This window comes from Schistocerca piceifrons, chromosome 6 (assembly GCF_021461385.2).
Source record: "Schistocerca piceifrons isolate TAMUIC-IGC-003096 chromosome 6, iqSchPice1.1, whole genome shotgun sequence".
Taxonomy (NCBI): Eukaryota; Metazoa; Arthropoda; class Insecta; order Orthoptera; family Acrididae; genus Schistocerca; species Schistocerca piceifrons.
This window is the reverse complement of record NC_060143.1, coordinates 211,137,583-211,158,989: the sequence shown is the minus strand read 5'-3', so window position 1 is coordinate 211,158,989 and position 21,407 is coordinate 211,137,583. Positions and strand designations below refer to the sequence as shown.

The 21,407-nt window shown below is 40.3% G+C and overlaps 1 protein-coding gene across 1 annotated transcript in view; it reads right to left on the bottom strand.

Annotated features, from left to right (window-relative positions):
* The window catches only part of LOC124802792 (acylglycerol kinase, mitochondrial), a 100,643-nt gene that overhangs the window by 21,019 nt on the left and 58,217 nt on the right, over positions 1-21,407 (bottom strand). Inside the window, exons 6-7 of the mRNA XM_047263794.1 lie at positions 19,784-19,939; positions 19,467-19,603 (exon numbers count right to left, since the gene is read on the bottom strand). Coding sequence (XP_047119750.1) covers positions 19,467-19,603; positions 19,784-19,939 — 293 coding nt within the window. The remainder of the gene's footprint in view (positions 1-19,466; positions 19,604-19,783; positions 19,940-21,407) is intronic.

Here is a 21,407-nt window from a genome sequence, read left to right as displayed (position 1 = left end):
AAAATATTAAGTTGCAGGTTTACTGCTGAAGCAGATGCCCAAACATCACGAAGTCTATGTGGTTTCAGAAAGGGAAGAAGCAACCTACTTGTGGTGAACTGTACAATAGAGCAAGCTCCCCTCTCCAACATCTGGGGATATAATATTTTTTAGTCTTTACTGACTATAGCAAAGTCTTCAACACTATTAATAGAAAAACACTCGTCCAAAATCTCAGCCTATAAACTGATGACACACAACATTTCTTTACAAGGCAAAACGAAGGAGAATTGCCCCAATTTCATCCTCATACCACTGAAAAGATGAATGACAAGTATTAGTGTCAGTGGTGATAAGAAACAGTTGAAATCATTAAAACTGAATAAAGCTCCAGGATCTGGTGGAATCCCAGTCAGATTCCATAATGAATTTGCGGTTGACTTAGCCCCTCTTCTCACTATAATCTATCATAGATCCCTCAAACAAAAAACCATGCCCAGTTGCTGGAAAAAGGCACAAGTCACACCTGTCTACAAGAAGGTAGCAGAATTGATCCACAAAACTACCATCCAACATCCTTGACATCATTTTGCTGTAGAATCTTAGAACATATTCTGAGCTCAAACATAATGAGGTGTCTTGAACAGAATGACCTTCTCAATGCCAACCAGAATGGTTTTAGAAAACCTCAATCATGCCAAACCCAACTCTCACTTTTCACCCATGACATATTGAAAGCTTTGGATCAATGCAAATACGTAGATGCAGTGTTTCTTGATTTCCGAAAAGCATTTGACACAGTACCACACCTACGCTTATTGTCAAAAGTATGATTATATGGGGTATCAAGTAAAATTAGTGACTGGATTGAGGACTCTTTATTAGAGAGGACACAGCGTGTTACCTTGGATGGAGAGCCATTGTTAGATAACTTTGAGTGTACCGCAGGGAAGTGTATTTGGATGCTTGTTGTTCACGTTGTATGTTAATGAACTGGCAGACAATATTAATAATAAAATCAGGGTTTTTGCAAATGATGCTGTTATCTGTAATCAAGTAATATCTGAGAGAAGCTGCATAAACATTCAGTCAGATCTTGATAAGATTCCAACGTGGTGCAGCGATTGGAAACTTGCTCTAAATGTTCAGAAATACAAAACTGTGCACTTCACTAAGTGAAAAACATAGTATCCTATGACTATAATATCAATGAGTCACTGTTGGAATTGGACAACTCATACAAATACGTGGGTGTAAGACTTTGTAGAGATATGAAATGGAATGATCACATAGGTTCAGATGCGAGTAAAGCAGGTGAGATAGACTCTAGTTTATTGGTACAATATTGAGGAAGTGCAATCAGTCTACAAAGGAGATTGCTTACAAATCACTTGTGCGAGCAGTTCTAGAATATTGCTCAAGCATGTGGGACCCATAACACACAGGACTAACAGGGGATATTGAATATATACAGAGAAGGGCAGCACGAATGGCCACAGATTTATTTAATCCACGGGAGAGTGTCACAGAAATGCTGAAGGAACTGAGAGGCAGACTCTTCAAGACAGATGTAAACTACCAGAGAAAGTCTATTAACAAAGTTTCAAGAACTGGCTTTAAATAATTACTCTAGGGATATACTACAACCCACTATGTGTCATTCACACAGGGATCGTGAGGATAAGATTAGAATAATTACTGCACACACGAAGGCATTCAATGAATCATTCTTCCCGTGCTCAAACATGAATGGAACAGGGAGAAATCCTAATAACTGATACAATGGGACGTAACCTCTCTGTGCACCTCACAGTGGTTTGCAGAGTATAGAGGTAGATGCAGATAGCAAAACTACTTTGACACATCCTCACAGAAAACCACATCAAAATATCTGATGTTATTCCCCTATCCAAGAATTTAATGCAGACAATGGTGTACTACAAGGAGACCTGACACTGTTCAACATCATGACAGCAGACATAATGAAGATCATTATGGACAGCCCAGCAACACTCATACTTTATGCAGAAAATATGGTAATAGGTTTAGAAGACAAAGAAAGTACAAAATACACTAAACAGACTCACATTGGCCCTGCAAAATGACCTATGAATAAACCACAGCAAAGAAGAGATGGTAATCTCAAACCAAAGAGTACACTGGCCCTTCAAAATAAAACACTACAGAGGGAACCAAAACACAAATATCTTGGAATTACCCTACAAACAACACCCATGCGAAATAAAGAGCAACAGCAACAATAAAATTAATTTACAATAGCCAACTGACTCAAAGACTTGCAATAAAAACAGCAATGACACTATTTAAAATGCCTTTAGCACCAAAAGCAGCTTAAAGTGATCCAAGTAATCTAAGGGAAACTAAAAACCAATGAATCATTCCATGTAGGCTTTCACGGCCGGCGTCTTTATCAGTAAACTCTTCCGGGCTAAGTTGCCGTGGTCGATCTGTAGAACTTCTTCTCTCTGACGTTTCGTTCTCAACTACGGAGAACATCTTCCGAGGTGAGTCGACTCACCTCGGAAGATGTTCTCCGTAGTTGAGAACGAAACGTCAGAGAGAAGAAGTTCTACAGATCGACCACGGCAACTTAGCCCTGAAGAGTTTACTGATAAAAACCAATGACCTCACAACATTACGAGACTGTCAAATCCCGCTGTTGTTGTTGTGGTCTTCAGTCCTGAGACTGGTTTGATGCAGCTCTCCATGCTACTCTATCCTGTGCAAGCTTTTTCATCTCCCAGTACCTACTGCAACCTACATCCTTCTGAATCTGCTTAGTGTATTCATCTCTTGGTCTCCCTCTATGATTTTTACCCTCCACGCTGCCCTCCAATACTAAATTGGTGATCCCTTGATGCCTCAGAACATGTCCTACCAACCGATCCCTTCTTCTGGTCCAGTTGTGCCACAAACTTCTATTCTCCCCAATCCTATTCAATACTTCCTCATTAGTTATGTGATCTACCCATCTAATCTTCAGCATTCTTCTGTAGCACCACATTTCGAAAGCTTGTATTCTCTTGTTGTCCAAACTATTTATCGTCCATGTTTCACTTCCATACATGGCTACACTCGATACGAATACTTTCAGAAATGACTTCCTGACACTTAAATCAATACTGGATGTTAACAAATTTCTCTTCTTCAGAAACGCTTTCCTTGCCATTGCCAGCCTACATTTTATATCCTCTCTACTTCGACCATCATCAGTTATTTTGCTCCCCAAATAGCAAAACTCCTTTACTACTTTAAGTGCCTCATTTCCTAATCTAATTCCCTCAGCATCACCCGACTTCATTAGACTACATCCCATTATCCTTGTTTTGCTTTTGTTGATGTTCATCTTATATCCTCCTTTCAAGACACTGTCCATTCCATTCAACTGCTCTTCCAAGTCCTTTGCTGTCTCTGACAGAATTACAATGTCATCGGCGAACCTCAAAGTTTTTATTTCTTCTCCATGAATTTTAATACCTACTCCGAATTTTTCTTTTGTTTCCTTTACTGCTTGCTCAATATACAGATTGAACAACATCGGGGAGAGGCTACAACCCTGTCTTACTCCCTTCCCAACCACTGCTTCCCTTTCATGTCCCTCGACTCTTATAACTGCCATCTGGTTTCTGTACAAATTGTAAATAGCCTTTCGCTCCCTGTATTTTACCCCTGCCACCTTTAGAATTTGAAAGAGAGTATTCCAGTCAACATTGTCAAAAGCTTTCTTTAAGTCTACAAATGCTAGAAACGTAGGTTTGCCTTTCCTTAATCTTTCTTCTAAGATAAGTCGTAAGGTCAGTATTGCCTCACGTGTTCCAGTGTTTCTACGGAATCCAAACTGATCTTCCCCGAGGTTGGCTTCTACTAGTTTTTTCATTCGTCTGTAAAGAATTCGTGTTAGTATTTTGCAGCTGTGACTTATTAAGCAGATAGTTCGGTAATTTTCACATCTGTCAATACCTGCTTTCTTTGGGATTGGAATTATTATATTCTTCTTGAAGTCTGAGGGTATTTCGCCTGTTTCATACATCTTGCTCACCAGATGGTAGAGTTTTGTCAGGACTGGCTCTCCCACGGCCGTCAGTAGTTCCAATGCAATATTGTCTACTCCGGGGGCCTTGTTTCGACTCAGGTCTTTCAGTGCTCTGTCAAACTCTTCACGCAGTATCATATCTCCCATTTCATCTTCATCTACATCCTCTTCCATTTCCATAATATTGTCCTCAAGTACATCGCCCTTGTATAGACCCTCTATATACTCCTTCCACCTTTCTGCTTTCCCTTCTTTGCTTAGAACTGGGTTGCCATCTGAGCTCTTGATATTCATACAAGTCGTTCTCTTATCTCCAAAGGTCTCTTTAATTTTCCTGTAGGCGGTATCTATCTTACCCCTAGTGAGATAGGCCTCTACATCCTTACATTTGTCCTCTAGCCATCCCTGCTTAGCCATTTTGCACTTCCTGTCGATCTCATTTTTGAGACGTTTGTATTCCTTTTTGCCTGTTTCACTTACTGCATTTTTATATTTTCTCCTTTCATCAATTAAATTCAATATTTCTTCTGTTACCCAAGGATTTCTACTAGCCCTCGTCTTTTTACCTACTTGATCCTCTGCTGCCTTCACTACTTCATCCCTCAAAGCTACCCATTCTTCTTCTACTGTATTTATTTCCCCCATTCCTGTCAATTGCTCCCTTATGCTCTCCCTGAATCTCTGTACAACCTCTGGTTCTTTTAGTTTATCCAGGTCCCATCTCCTTAAATTCCCACCTTTTTGCAGTTTCTTCATTTTTAATCTACAGGTCATAACCAATAGATTGTGGTCAGAGTCCACATCTGCCCCTGGAAATGTCTTACAATTTAAAACCTGGTTCCTAAATCTCTGTCTTACCATTATATAATCTATATGATACCTTTTAGTGTCTCCAGGGTTCTTCCATGTATACAACCTTCTTTCATGATTCTTAAACCAAGTGTTAGTTATGATTATGTTGTGCTCTGTGCAAAATTCTACCAGGCGGCTTCCTCTTTCATTTCTGTCCCTCAATCCATATTCACCTACTATGTTTCCTTCTCTCCCTTTTCCTACACTCGAATTCCAGTCACCCATGACTATTAAATTTTCTTCTCCCTTCACAATCTGAATAATTTCTTTTATTTCATCATACATTTCTTCAATTTCTTCGTCATCTGCAGAGCTAGTTGGCATATAAACTTGTACTACAGTAGTAGGTGTGGGCTTCGTATCTATCTTGGCCACAATAATGCGTTCACTATGCTGTTTGTAGTAGCTTACCCGCATTCCTATTTTCCTATTCATTATTAAACCTACTCCTGCATTACCCCTATTTGATTTTGTGTTTATAACCCTGTAGTCACCTGACCAGAAGTCTTGTTCCTCCTGCCACCGAACTTCACTAATTCCCACTATATCTAACTTCAACCTATCCATTTCCCTTTTTAAATTTTCTAACCTACCTGCCCGATTAACGGATCTGACATTCCACGCTCCGATCCGTAGAACGCCAGTTTTCTTTCTCCTGATAACGACATCCTCTTGAGTAGTCCTCGCCCGGAGATCCGAATGGGGGACTATTTTACCTCCGGAATATTTTACCCAAGAGGACGCCATCATCATATAATCATACAGTAAAGCTGCATGTCCTCAGGAAAAATTACGGCTGTAGTTTCTCCTTGCTTTCAGCCGTTCGCAGTACCAGCACAGCAAGGCCGTTTTGGTTATTGTTACAAGGCCAGATCAGTCAATCATCCAGACTGTTGCCCTTGCAACTACTGAAAAGGCTGCTGCCCCTCTTCAGGAACCACACGTTTGTCTGGCCTCTCAACAGACACCCCTCCGTTGTGGTTGCACCTAAGGTACGGCTATCTGTATCGCTGAGGCACGCAAGCCTCCCCACCAATGGCAAGGTCCATGGTTCATGGGGGGGCAAATCCCGCTATATGAAATGAATCCTGGGCATCAGGAAAACAGTGCCTTCAAGACTGGCCTACATCTTAAATGAAAGAAACCATCTTCACAGAAGGCATCAGAACACAGATGCTTCTGCCAAACACCATGGTCTACAAAAGCACATGCCAAATACTCATAGAAAAACAGAACTTTTTCTGGAACAACTTCTACTCAACTGATGTCATAATAAAGGAAGAATGGAAACAGGCAAACTGCAAACTCCAACATGTAGTAACACGATATGCAAAACATGGTTCTTTACCACAATTTCTGTCAAAATAAGATAGTCCACCAGACAAATGAAGATTGCATATGTGTGATGTGTAATGAACACTGAGAAAGATACCATGCCAAAAATGGTGAAAAAAGATGACTGTCAATAACAAAACTAAACTAGAATAATGTAACTTAGTCTTGTATTTGCACATCATCTGCATTTTCATTAACAAAAAAACTACAATCACAGAGTAAACATGGATACTGTACACAATATGTTATTGGAAGATCAGAGAGTACTGGTATGTAAAATAGTAATGGAGCAGGTATACCAGAAGAAAGTGTATAGTCTGTGAAACTTCCTTGCAGATTAAAGCTGTGTGCCGGACCAAGACTCGAACTCAGGACCTTTGCCTTTCGAGAGCAAGTGCTCTACCAACTGAGCTACCCAAGCATGACTTATGCCCCATCCTCACAGCTTTACTTCTGCCAGTATCTCGTCCCCTACCTTCCAAACTTTACAGAAGCTCTCCTGTGAACCCTGCAGAACTAGCACTCCTGAAAGAAAGGATATTACGGAGACATGGCTTAGCCACAGCCTGGGGGATGTTTCCAGAATGAGATTTTCACTCTGCAGCGGAGTGTGTGCTGATATGAAACTTCATGGCAGATTAAAACTGTGTGCCGGACTGAGACTCGAACTCAGGACCTTTGCCTTTCGCAGGCAAGTGCTCTACCAACTGAGCTACCCAAGCACGACTCACGCCCGTCCTTACAGCTTTACTTCTGCCAGTATCTCGTTTGGAAGGTAGGAGACGAGATACTGGCAGAAGTAAAGCTGTGAGGACGGGCGTGAGCTGTGCTTGGGTAGCTCAGTTGGTACAGCACTTGCCCACGAAAGGCAATGGTCCCGAGTTCGAGTCTCGGTCCGGCACACAGTTTTAATCTGCCAGGAAGTTTCGTATCAGTGCACACTCCGCTGCAGAGTGAAAAATCTCATTCTGTATAGTCTGTGTTTATCAATGGTGTTATGCCATTTACTGTACAGAATTGTATAAACTGTGTTTTCTCAAAATTTAGTGAGAGTCCATTTGCAGAGAATTTGCATTTTCTGAATGACATTATTTACAGTTTCCTCAACTGATTCTTGCTTGTTGGATGTGGTTACTATACTTGTATCATCAGCGACAAAAACTAGCTTTGCATCTTCATGAATATATAGGGTGTTTCAAATGTGATGGTCAATATTCAGGGATATGACAGGAATGATCATTCGAAACAAAAAAGTCAAGTAAACATGGGATCTAAAATGTATACCTTAAGAGCTATCAGTAATTCTTGACCTTTGACACTGTGAAACAAATCTCTTCTGATGCAAGCTCTTTGCTTTCCATATTTTGGGAAGTGGTAGTATGGACCAAAACAAGAAAACAAATGTCCAGTTAACATGTGCTCTAAAATGCATATCTTAAGAGCTATGAGCACTTGTTCATCTTCTCTACTTTGAAATACAACTCTCTAAAGAACAAGTGCTCATAACTTTTGAGATATGCATTTTAAAGCAGATGTTTACAGTGGCAAGTAATTAATATACAGAGTCCACCAGAGAAATGTATACACTCCTTGTCAGACTCTATCGAGGTATCGATACTGTCATTTGATTTGAGTTAAGAGTGTGTTATAGTATGGTCTTTGGCTCAACAGATGTTAGTACTTTCATCTCAGTACTGAGAAAACAAGATGACTGGAGCACGCTTGACATTCGAGCAACAAAAATGTATTTTGAAGTGGTTTTTCAAGAAGTGCAACATCAGTGGAGGCGGGAGTTTGAAACAGAACCGCCAACCCGCCTAACAATTAAACGAATCATTGACAGGTTTGAATTGCATGGAACGATTTGTGATATTCACAAAGAAGATCAGGAAGACATTGTACAGCTACAAGTCCAGTTTCGTCGGCTCTCATGTTGGAAATGTTTGTTAATTCTTCACGGAAGTCTGCTACTCAATGTGCATGTGAAGTGAGGGTTAGCAGTACAAGTGTACGAAGAATTCTGAAAGCTGCAAAGTGGAAAGTTTACATTCCATGATTATGGCATGCAATAATGAAGATGATCCTGATAGCCGAATGCAATTTTGCAAATGGTATCAGCAAATGGTAACTGATGACAAAAAATTTTTGACAGACATAGTGTGGAGTGATGAGGCACAATATAAACTTAATGGAACCGTGAATCGGCATAATAGTGTGTACTGGGCACCGGAAAATCCGCATTTTTATGTGGATAAAGTGGTCAGTTTATCATGGGTTCATGTGTGATGTGGACTATCATCTAGGGGCTTAGTAGGATCCTTTTTCTTTGATGCTACTGTCACTGGAGAAGTGTACCTGGAAATGTTAATCACATCAATTTTGCCAGGTATATGTATGGAGATGATGAAGAGGTCTTATACTGACAGGTTGGGGCACCACCATACTACCACCTAGCCGTACAAGCTTTCCTGGATGACAATTTTCCGGGGCATTGGATTGAGTTCCCTCCACAGTCACCAGATCTAACAACTATGGACTTTTACTTGTGGGGAACTGTGAAAGATAACATCTATCGACGTAAGCCACGCATGCTCGAGGAACTTTGCCAGCAGATTAGAGTGACGTGTAGCGATCTCCACTGTAACACTGACTGACGTAGTTGTGGCAACCGCTCTTTGTTCTGTTATGTGTATAGCCGCTAACAGTGAACATTCTGAAAATTTAAAGTAACCATGTGCTAAACTGAAGGTTGTACAACATGTGTGATTAATTATTACATGTAAAATAAACACATAAGTAATACTTTTCATTCCTTAAAGTGGGTATACATTTTTTCTGGTGGATTCCAAGGGACCCAAGACTGAACCCAATGGGACACTATTCTTGATACCTCCCCAGTTAGAGGACTCTAGTGATTTTTGCAGACTATCTGTACTGTTAATTTCAACCTTCTGTATTCTTCCAGTTAAATATGAATTAAACCATTTGTGCACTGTCCCACTCGCACCACAATACTTAAGCTTCTCTAGAAGAATTTCATGATTCACATTCACACAATCGAAAGCCTTTGAGAGATCACAAAATATCTCAATGGATGATGTTCAGTTATTCAATGCAATTAATATTTGATCAGTGAAAGTATATATAGTAATTTCTGTTGAAAAGCCTTTCTGAAAACCAAACTGACATTTTGTTAGTACTTCATTTTTACGAATATGTGATGCCAATCTTGAATACATTACTTTTTCAAGAACTTTGGATAAAGCTGTCAGAAGTGAGATTGGGCGGTAGTTGCTCGCATCAGACCTATCCCCTTTTTTATGCAATGGTTCAACAACAGCATATTTCAGTCTATCTAGAAAAATGCCCTGTTTCAGTGAGCTACGACATATGTGGCTGATAATCCTACTTATTTGTTCGGAACAAGCTTTTAGTACTCTGTTGGAAATGACACCAATTCCATGTGAGCTTTTACTTTTGAGTGAATCTATTATTTTCCTAATTTCAGTAGGAGAGAGGGGCTGAACTTCAATTTTATCAAATTGGATGGGTATTGCATGCTGAGGGAATTAGATTAGGAAATGAGACACTTAAAGTAGTAAAGGAGTTTTGCTATTTGGGGAGCAAAATAACTGATGATGGTCGAAGTAGAGAGGATATAAAATGTAGACTGGCAATGGCAAGGAAAGCGTTTCTGAAGAAGAGAAATTTGTTAACATCGAGTACAGATTTAAGTGTCAGGAAGTCGTTTCTGAAAGTATTTGTATGGAGTGTAGCCATGTATGGAAGTGAAACATGGACGATAAATAGTTTGGACAAGAAGAGAACAGAAGCTTTCGAAATGTGGTGCTACAGAAGAATGCTGAAGATTAGATGGGTAGATCACATAACTAATGAGGAGGTATTGAATAGAATTGGGGAGAAGAGGAGTTTGTGGCACAGCTTGACAAGAAGACTGGTTGGTAGGACATGTTCTGAGGCATCAAGGGATCACAAATTTAGCATTGGAGGGCAGCGTGGAGGGTAAAAATCGTAGAGGGAGACCAGGAGATGAATACATTAAGCAGATTCAGAAGGATGTAGGTTGCAGTAAGTACTGGGAGATGAAGAAGCTTGCACAGGATAGGGTAGCATGGAGAGCTGCATCAAACCAGTCTCAGGACTGAAGACAACAACAACATGGGTATTGCCTTGAATTTTCTAATGAATAGCTGGATCCTATTTTCTCTACAACACTTCAAAATGATTATTAAAAATGTTTTCTGCTTCTGACTTCTTGTTAACAGACTGTTCATTGAGTTTGATAGAAATACGGTCTTCCTGTGTTCTCAGTTGGCCTGTTTCCCTTTTAACAATATTCCAAATTGTTTTAAATTTATTATGAGATGCGTTAATCTCAGACATAATGCACACACTTCTGGACTTTTTAATAACTTTTCTGAATACAGTGCAGTAGTTTTTATAATGTTTCACTGTTTTGGGATCATTACTCCTCCAAACAATAAGATACATTTCCCTTTTCTGTTTACACGGTATTTTTATCCCTTTAGTAGGCCATGGCTTTTTACATGGTTTCTTACAATTATATTTCACCGTTTTCTTAGGGAAACTGTCTTCAAATACGAGGGCCGTTCAGAAAGTAACCTCCGGTTGATTTAAAAAAATACACCAAGTTAAATAAAAATATTTTAATATATACATCTTACAACTACATCTTTGCACTATTTTTCTACATAGTCTCCATAGCGATTGAGGCACTTATCGTATCTCTTCACAAGCTTTGAAATTCCTTCTGCATAAAAATCACCCGCTTGTGCCTGGAGCCAGCCTGTGACCGCATCTTTGAGCTCTTCGTCGTCATCAAACCGCTGTGACCTGAGCCATTTCTTCAAATGCATGAAGAGGTGATAATCACTTGGCGCCAGGTCTGGGCTGTAAGGTGGATGGTTGATAACGTCCCACTTGAAGGACTCAAGAAGGGCCGTTGTTCTGCGAGCAGAGTGAGGACGGGCGTTATCGTGCAAAAAAACGATACCGGAAGTCAGCATACCACGGCGTTTGTTCTGTATAGCCCGTCGTAACTTTTTTATTGTTTCACAGTACACGTCTTGATTAATGGTCGTACCACGTTCCATGAATTCAACCAACAACACCCCTTTGGCATCCCAAAACACCGTTGCCATCACTTTTCTGGCAGAAAAATCTTGCGAGGCTTTTCTTGGTTTGGTAGGCGAATTTGAATGTGCCCACATCTTTGATTGTTCTTTTGTCTCAGGGTTCACGTACTTAATCCAGGTTTCGTCACCGGTCACGATTCTGTTTAACAATGGTTCTCCTTCGTCCTCATAACGTGACAAAAAGTCTAATGCAGAGGCCATTCTTTGAGTTTTGTGGTGGTCGGTAAGAATTTTGGGCACCCATCGTGCACAGAACTTACGGTAACCCAATCTTGCTGTCACTATCTCGTACAAGAGAGTCTTAGAAATCTGTGGAAAACCAGTAGACAACTCCGACATTGAGAAACGTCGATTTTCACGAACTTTTGCATCAACTGTCTGAACGAGTTCGTCAGTCACCAATGATGGTCTACCACTCCTCTCTTCATCATGAACGTTTTCTCGTCCACTTTTAAATAAACGTACGCATTCACGGACAACTCCTTCACTCATAAGTCTCGGTCCGTACACGGCACAAAGCTCATGATGAATAGCTGCTGCAGAATGTCCTTCGGCTGTAAAAAACCTTATGACAGCACGCACTTCACATTTGGCGGGGTTTTCTATTGCAGCACACATTTCAAACTGCCACAAAAACTAAACTAGCGCAGGTACGACGTTCACTCGACCACGGCTTGATGCCGACTGACCTGTTGAGTGCGTGAATGCACAGATGGCGCCGCTACTCCCCCCACAACCCGCACTGTGACCAATCGGAGGTTACTTTCTGAACCGCCCTCGTATACTCACAAAGGTATTATGACATTGGTTAAATTTTAAATTAGCATAAGGTTCCCCATACACCTCATCCCAGTCTAACTGTTGTAAGCTTTCCCTAAAATTTTCAGTTGTTAAATCGGTAATTGAACACACTACTTTGGGGGACTGTTTTGCATTACTGTATGGAGCTACACTACTGGCCATTAAAATTGCTACACCAAGAAGAAATGCAGATGATAAACGGGTATTCATTGGACAAATATATTATACTAGAACTGACATGTGATAACATTTTCACGCAATTTGGGTGCGTTGATCCTGAGAAATCAGTACCCAGAACAACCAACTCTGGCCGTAATAACAGCCTTGATACGCCTGGGCATTGAGTCAAACAGAGCTTGGATGGCATGTACAGGTACAGCTGCCCATGCAGCTTCAACACGATACCACAGTTCATCAAGAGTAGTGACCGGCGTATTGTGACGAGCCAGTTGCTCGGCCACCATTGACCAGGTGTTTTCAATTGGTGAGAGATCTGGAGAATGTGCTGGCCAGGGCAGCAGTCGAACATTTTCTGTATCCAGAAAGGCCCGTACAGGACCTGCAACATGCGGTCATGCAATATCCTGCTGAAATATAGGGTTTCGCAGGGATCGAATGAAGGTAGAGCCACGGGTCGTAACACATCTGAAATGTAACATCTACTGTTCAAAGTGCCGTCAATGCAAACAAGAGGTGACTGAGACGTGTAACCAATGGCACCCCATACAATCACGCCGGGTGATACGGCAGTATGGTGATGACGAATACATGTGCGTTCACCATGATGTCGCCAAACACGAATGCGACCATCGTGATGCTGTAAACAGAACCTGGATTCATCCGAAAAAATGACGTTTTGCCATTCATGCAACCAGGTTCGTCGTTGAGTACATCGTCGCAGGTGCTCCTGTCTGTGATGCAGCATCAAGGGTAACCACAGCCATGGTCTCCGAGCTGATAGTCCATGCTGCTGCAAACGTTGTCTGACTGTTCGTGCAGATGGTTGTTGTCTTGCAAACGTCCCCATCTGTTGACTCAGGGATCAAGATGTGGCTGCACAATCCATTATAGCCATGCGAATAAGATGCCTGTCATCTCGACTGATAGTGATTACAAGGCCGTTGGGATCCAGCATGGCGTTCCGTATTACCCTCCTGAACCCACCGATTCCATATTCTGCTAACAGTCATTGGATTTTGACTAACGCGAGCAGCAATGTCGCAATACGATAAACCACAATCGCATTAGCTACAATCCGACCTTTATCAAAGTCAGAAACATGATGATATGCATTTCTCCTCCTTACACGAGGCATCACAACAACGTTTCACCAGGCAACGCCGGTCAACTGCTGTTTGTGTAGGAGTAATCGGTTGGAAACTTGCCTCATGTCAGCACGTTGTAGGTGTCGCCACTGGTGCCAACCTTGTGTGAATGCTCTGAAAAGCTAATCATTTGCATATCACAGCATCTTCTTCCTGTCAGTTAAATTTCACGTCTGTAGAACGTCATCTTTGTGGTGTAGCAATTTTAATGGCCAGTAGTGTATACCATATACTGTAACTAGCTGTGCATCATGATCAGACAGACCATCAGAAAGCTTTATGTCAGCTGGGTGCTGCATTTCTTGAATGTTGCCCAAAAGCAAATGCTAAAACCAAATCTTCAATAATGTTTGGAACATTTGATAAAGAAGGCAACTGATTTTATGTCCCAATTCATTTCTCCAGATGAGATATGGGACCATCACTTCACGCATAAAAAAAGCACAAAGCTGATTTTATCTGCCAAAAAGGCAGACTTTTTCTTGGGATTCTTTTTCTCGGACTGCTTTTGGGTATTCAGCCAGGTGGTGGTGTCCAGATTGTGGCAGACTGACTTATTGTCATACTTGGGCAGGGGTGCTGAGAATATGTAAACCATCAGAAACACTGCATATTATGTATCTCAACATAGCCAGTGCTCTCCGTGATTCCTGTGGTGCTTGCCATTTGGAACTTAATAGTTTTATGAATTCTATGGATGTGGTAAGCATAATCCCCACCCCAACCTAATAAGGATACTGAAATGCTAAAGTACAATCTTTGGATAAAAAAGACAAAGTACTATGCAAAGATATATATAAAATAAAACTGAGAAGTAATATTAGCTCCAACAAAATTTTGCAGGTGTTCACAAAAGGGAAATGGAATGCATGTAGAGAATTATGCACTTCTTGTTTTCAGTTGATTAGATCAACAGCACATGGTCTGTTTCATATATGATACTTAACAGGAATAACAGGAAAATCATACTTTATTTGGCAAAAAATGTTGAAATCCAGCTGCAAACACTACTAAAAATAAAATTTTAATACACATTTGACTCACAATGTCAAAATAACAAGAGAGGGAACACTAAAGGTAAGGAAAAAGGAATAAGGATGAGTAGCAGAGAACTGAGACTGGTAAATGTTTAAGCCAAGAGAATGTTGTAATGGTGGCTATGTCTGAGGGATGGCTGCAACGCAAACGGTCCAGTGGAGGTGGTACTGAGAAGCTGTCTCCAGATGGCAGCTGCTGAAGTCACTATTCTGGTGTGCATTTTCAGCAACCAAGAGGTCATGTTCGCATTTTGCCACATTTTGGCAGTAGCAGTAGGTGCTTAGTTGCTCTGGCAATGTAAAAGGTGGTGTAAATACTTCATGATTGAAGTACACCACTCACCAGAGCAGATACATTGACACACAAAAGAAAGAAGCCTTGCTAGCTTTCAGAGTTATCCTTCTACAAGCTAGAGTAATGACTCCAAAAGCTAGCAAGTTTTCTATCTTTTGTGTACCTATGGACAACTCAATGCTTCTGTTTTCCGGTAAGTGGTCTCCTTTAATACCTAAGTATTTACAGTCTACAAGAGCTTTCCTATGACATTAATGTTTGTGTAGTAATTTAATTCTAATGAAGTGCACTTATATGTAATGAGGTGATTCTCAACAGAATTGGTGATGAATGAAATATGTAGAAAATAAAAGATAGAAGATGGAACAGGTTGATATGACATATTTAAGACATCAGGGAAGACTTCAATGAACCTAAACACAGCTATTGAGTATGGAAATTGTAAGCAAAGACAGAAACTGGAATATATTCAATAAATATTTGTGTATGTTGGGGGCAAACGATACTCTGAGAGGAAGAGATTGGCACAACACAGCAAATCCTGGTATGCCACACCATATCAGTCAGAAAGCTGTTTGCCTGCCTACCCTGTGCCTCCTTCCCCCTCTCCACACACACAAAACTGAAGGTAGTTCCTGTACAACTGGAAGATGATGTGGCTGCTTTCACAAGGGGTGCTACTTTTCATCACATAAAAGTGGCGATGAGGAGAAACACTCCTGTAACATTTGAATACAGTATCTGTGGTGTGCTGTTTGACACAGACACAGAGATTAAATATCTGGGCATAATATTGCAAAGTGACATGAAATGGAATGAGCACTTAAGGTCGATTGTAGTGAAAGCAATTGGTTGATTTTATTTTACTGGGAAAATTCTTGGAAACTGTAGCTCATCTATAAAGAAGACCAGACACAGAACAATTTTGTGATCCATTCTTGAGTACTGCTTGAACGTTTGGGATACCCAACAGATTGTAATGATGAAAGAAATCGAAGCAATTGAGAGGCGTCCTGCTAGATCTACTTCCAGTAGATTCAATCACAATAGATTGTCACAAATGGGGGAAAGAAATACAGTAGAAGAAGAATGGGTAGCTCTGAGGGATGAAGTAGTGAAGGCAGCAGAGGATCAAGTAGGTAAAAAGACGAGGGCTAGTAGAAATAGTAGAAATCCTTGGGTAACAGAAGAAATATTGCATTTAATTGATGAAAGGAGAAAATATAAAAATGCAGTAAATGAAGCAGGCAAAAAGGAATACATACGTCTCAAAAATGAGATCGACAGGAAGTGCAAAATGGCTAAGCAGGGATGGCTAGAGGACAAATGTAAGGATGTAGAGGCTTATCTCACTAGGGGTAAGATAGATACTGCCTACAGGAAAATTAAAGAGACCTTTGGAGAGAAGAGAACCACTTGTATGAACATCAAGAGCTCAGATGGAAACCCAGTTCTAAGCAAAGAAGGGAAAGCAGAAAGGTGGAAGGAGTATATAGAGGGTCTATACAAGGGTGACATACTTGAGGACAATATTCTGGAAATGGAAGAGAATGTAGATGAAGACGAAATGGGAGATACAATACTGCGTGAAGAGTTTGACAGAGCACTGAAAGACCTGAGTCGAAACAAGGCCCCGGGAGTAGACAACATTCCATTAGAACTACTGACGGCCTTGGGAGAGCCAGTCCTGATAAAACTCTACCATCTGGTGAGCAAGATGAATGAGACAGGTGAAATACCCTCAGACTTCAAGAAGAATATAATAATTCCAATCCCAAAGAAAGCAGGTGTTAACAGATGTGAAAATTACCGAACAATCAGTTTAATAAGCTACAGCTGCAAAATACTAATGCAAATTCTTTACAGACGAATGGAAAAACAAGTAGAAGCCAACCTTGGGGAAGATCAGTTTGGATTCCGTAGAAATATTGGAACACGTGAGGCAATACTGACCTTATGACTTATCTTCGAAAAAATATTAAGGAAAGGCAAACCTATGTTTCTAGCATTTGTAGACTTAGAGAAAGCTTTTGACAATGTTGACTGGAATACTCTCTTTCAAATTCTAAAGGTGGCAGGGGTAAAATACAGGGAGCGAAAGGCTATTTACAATTTGTACAGAAACCAGACGACAGTTATAAGAGTCGAGGGACATGAAAGGGAAGCAGCGGTTGGGAAGGGAGTGAGACAGGGTTGTAGCCTCTCCCCGATGTTATTCAATCTGTATATTGAGCAAGCAGTAAAGGAAACAAAAGAAAAATTTGATTTGGCGTAGGTATTAAAATCCATGGAGAAGAAATAAAAACTTTGAGGTTCGCCGATGACATTGTAATTATGTCAGAGACAGCAAAGGACTTGGAAGAGCAGTTGAATGGAATGGACAGTGTCTTGAAAGGAGGATATAAGATGAACATCAACAAAAGCAAAATGAGGATAATGGAATGTAGTCGAATTAAGTCAGGTGATGCTGAGGGAATTAGATTAGGAAATGAGACACTTAAAGTAGTAAAGGAGTTTTGCTATTTGGGGAGCAAAATAACTGATGATGGTCGAAGTAGAGAGGATATAAAATGTAGACTGGCAATGGCAAGAAAAGCGTTTCAAAAGAAGAGAAATTTGTTAACATCCAGTATTGATTTAAGTGTCAGGAAGTTGTTTCTGAAAGTATTTGTATGGAGTGTAGCCATGTATGGAAGTGAAACATGGACGATAAATAGTTTGGACAAGAAGAGAATAGAAGCTTTCGAAATGTGGCACTACAGAAGAATGCTGAAGATTAGATGGGTAGATCACATAACTAATGAGGAGGTATTGAATAGAACTGGGGAGAAGAGGAGTTTGTGGCACAACTTGACAAGAAGAAGGGACAGGTTGGTAGGACATGTTCTGAGGCATCAAGGGATCACAAATTTAGCATTGGAGGGCAGTGTGGAGGGTAAAAATCATAGAGGGAGACCAAGAGATGAATACACTAAGCAGATTCAGAAGGACGTAGGTTGCAGTAAGTACTGGGAGATGAAGAAGCTTGCACAGGATAGAGTAGCATGGGGAGCTGCATCAAACCAGTCTCAGGACTGAAGACAACAACAACAACAACAACAACAGATTCAATCAACATGCTAGTACCATGGAAATACTCCATGAATTCAAATGGGAACCACTGGAGGAAAGAATACATTCTTACTGAGAGAGTTTACAGAACTGGTCATTATGACAGACTGCAGAATGATTCTACTGCCATTAATGTATTTCTTGCATAAGAACTACAAAGACAAGATAAGAGAACCAAGAGCTTGTACATACAGAGTGTCATTTTTTTCTGCACTTCATTTGCAAGTGCGACAGGAATGGGAATGACTAACAGTGATACAGTGTACCCTCCACCATGTACCATATGGTGGTTCGCAGTGTATGTATATAGATCTAAATAGGAAACACCTGCAACAAGACTTCAACAAGAAATGATGTGTGGGTATATAGCAGCTTCTGCATCTGGGTTATAGACAGTACAGTTAATTGTGATATCCAAGACTGGGATCAAGACTAGTATTGGCATCAAGTAGAATACTGTACATGTTGACTTAGTGAGAGAACATCACTTTGGCTCAGCAGGGTAAGTTTTTGTAAGGTAACCCCCATTTCAATGCATGACAAGAAAATGGTTCAAATGGCTCTGAGCACTATGCGACTTAACTTCTGAGGTCATCAGTCGCCTAGAACTTAGAACTAATTAAACCTAACTAACCTAAGGATATCACACACATCCATGCCCGAGGCAGGATTCGAACCTGCGACCGTAGCGGTCACGTGGTTCCAGACTGAAGTGCCTTTAACCGCACGGCCACACCGGCCGGCTACATGACAAGAGGTAGTCAAAGTCCAGAAAAACGATATTGCTGGTTGGATAAGAAGAGTAAATGAACTAATAGTTGATGTTGGTTAGTCGACACACAAGGATTTTTGGGGTTACAGAAGCACTGTGTAGAGGGTCTGGCATGGTTATCAGTCTACTTCCCATTACAGATATGCCACCCACCTGTACCAAGACAGGTACTTCTTGACATGTGTGTGTGTGTGTGTGTGTGTGTGTGTGTGTGTGTGTGTGTGTGTGTGTGTGACTCCTAATCATCAGAATTAAATGAAGCAATGATTTTATACTGTAAAAACTAATACACCAACAAAATAATCAATTTTTAAAATATAACTGAATAGAAAAAAAAAGATCTTCTCACCAAGCAGTGGGAAGAGAAAGTACATTTAAAGTTATGGAAATGTACAAGCTTTTGCAGACCCCAACAATCAGTCTTTCCTTCTCATGCTGTCCTGTAAGTCTCAGGATTCTGGTTGACTTTCCCATAACTTTCCCCATTTCCTTCATCTCTCTTCCTTTCCTTTCAACCCTTCTGCCAGAAGAAGAAGCCACTGGCTCCACAAGCGTGCACATTTCCATAACTTTAATATGTATTTTCTCCTGCCATCACTGGGTAAGTAGATTATTTTTACCTATCCATTTTTGTGTTGTAAAGCATGTAAAACACAATTTTCACATTAAAAATATAAAATAGATTAGTATGATATAATTATGTGTAATTTATAAATTTTATAACTTACTTCAGGCATGTCCACAACTTTCAGAGGATTAATATTAATTTCTCGTACGCTGAGCTCATTCTGAATTGTCCTGTCATTTCCTTGTTCTGAGCTCCAGCCTTCAGTTAAAAAGGAAAAGTATCCCACATTTGGAGGTCCTACAAAAAAGTGATACAGTTAAAAATTTAATGCATGTGGTATGTGGGAGAGAGGAATATAGGAACATGCACAGAGAGACAGAGACAGAGAGAGAGAGAGAGAGAGAGAGAGAGAGAGAGAGACAAAGGGTGGTGCTACTGATAAACACATAACACGTATAGAGCCATTTTGTGTCTTACCAACTTTAACTTTCATATGTGGCTCTCCTTCTTGCTCACAGTTGGGATAAACATTCGATGTTGTCACAGACAAATCAACTGTTGATATTTGCAGGTTGTGAGCATTTCCACATTCCTCATTAACAACTTGACTGTAGTCAATTTTCTTTTTAAATTCTGAAAACATAAACAAAGAACACTTTTATATTCAAAATACATTGATAATTAGTCTATCTATAATTTTCCAATAACTTCAGTGAAATATTGACACAGCTTTTCTTCGGCCAGCTCTAATTATTAGACTGCTACAGATACACCGGTCCCTTTCTGCCTTCCTGCCAGTATTTGCCATTTAATATTTGCAGATTCTGGGAAAATCCTAGAAATATCTTGTTAAACTAATACTTGGAAGATTCCAGGAAATTTTATGTAGGTATTAATAGTAGGCAGTTCTGTGCCATTTTCACTTTCTCTCAAGTTTATTATGCAAATCTTATTTTGCCTTTAAGCATTTTGTGTGAATTCTTAACATCCTGCCTACCACGGATGTAGATACATCAACCAAGGAGTCAGTCAACTGTATCAATTTTGCATCTCTTCCAAGTGTGGTGGTAAATGTACGAGAACTGAAGAGGGCATGTTGCACTGCCTGTACTGTTAGGGCACTGCAGCCAAATCACCAGTTTGGATCTAGCAGCCTTATCGAGGTTCCAAGTGTACCAGGAATGTTGACAACGACATCAAGTTGTCATTTTCATCTGTGAAACTGTGTTCTGTGACAGCACCAAGCCCTGCTGTGTGTGATTGTCAAGAACTTAAGTCACTGCTCCTCAATGTGCACTTGCAAGTAATATCTTCAGTACCATTCCATAAACTTAAACTAAGACCAAATACAATGATGTTTACATTTTATATATACCACAAGTGTCTCAAAATAGTTTTCTTAGTAAATAAAGTATTGTGTCTGAATTAGTTGGTTTACGACATAGCATCGCTCTAACGTTCAGTACATAGTTCAAATGGCTCTGAGCACTACGGGACTTAACTGCTGTAGTCATCAGTCCCCTAGAACTTAGAACTACTTAAACTTAACTAACCTAAGGACATCATGCCCGAGGCAGGATTCAAACCTGCGACCATAGCGGTCGCGCGGTTCCAGACTGTAGCGCCTAGACCCGCTCGGCCACTCCGGCCGGCTCAGTACATGGTTCTTAGAATGTTGTGCCCTGCCCGCGATGTAATAACATACTATTTTCTTTTTCTATCAAATTATTAAGCACTAAGTCAATGAACTGCGCTGGAAGTCAGTTAATATGTATGCCCAGAATATTGTGCGTGGTGTATCATTATTATCTGTGTTTTGTTCTATATAAGAATGCACGCCCATCTTTTTTCTCTTCTCTTCTTCTTCTTCTTCTTTAATCGTGTGCTTTTCCTACAGCATCTTACACTATCAGGTTCCTATTTTCTTCCATTTTGTTCAAATGAACTAAATTTGTACTCCTGTTAGGAATTTATTTACTCACTCCATTATTATCGACAAATGCGAATACTGATAGGATCTTGTTATGAACACTTTATTCTTTTGCTCCAGAGTTGAGCTAAGATTATTGTAATACTCTGCCACTGTTGTGGGTCACCACTT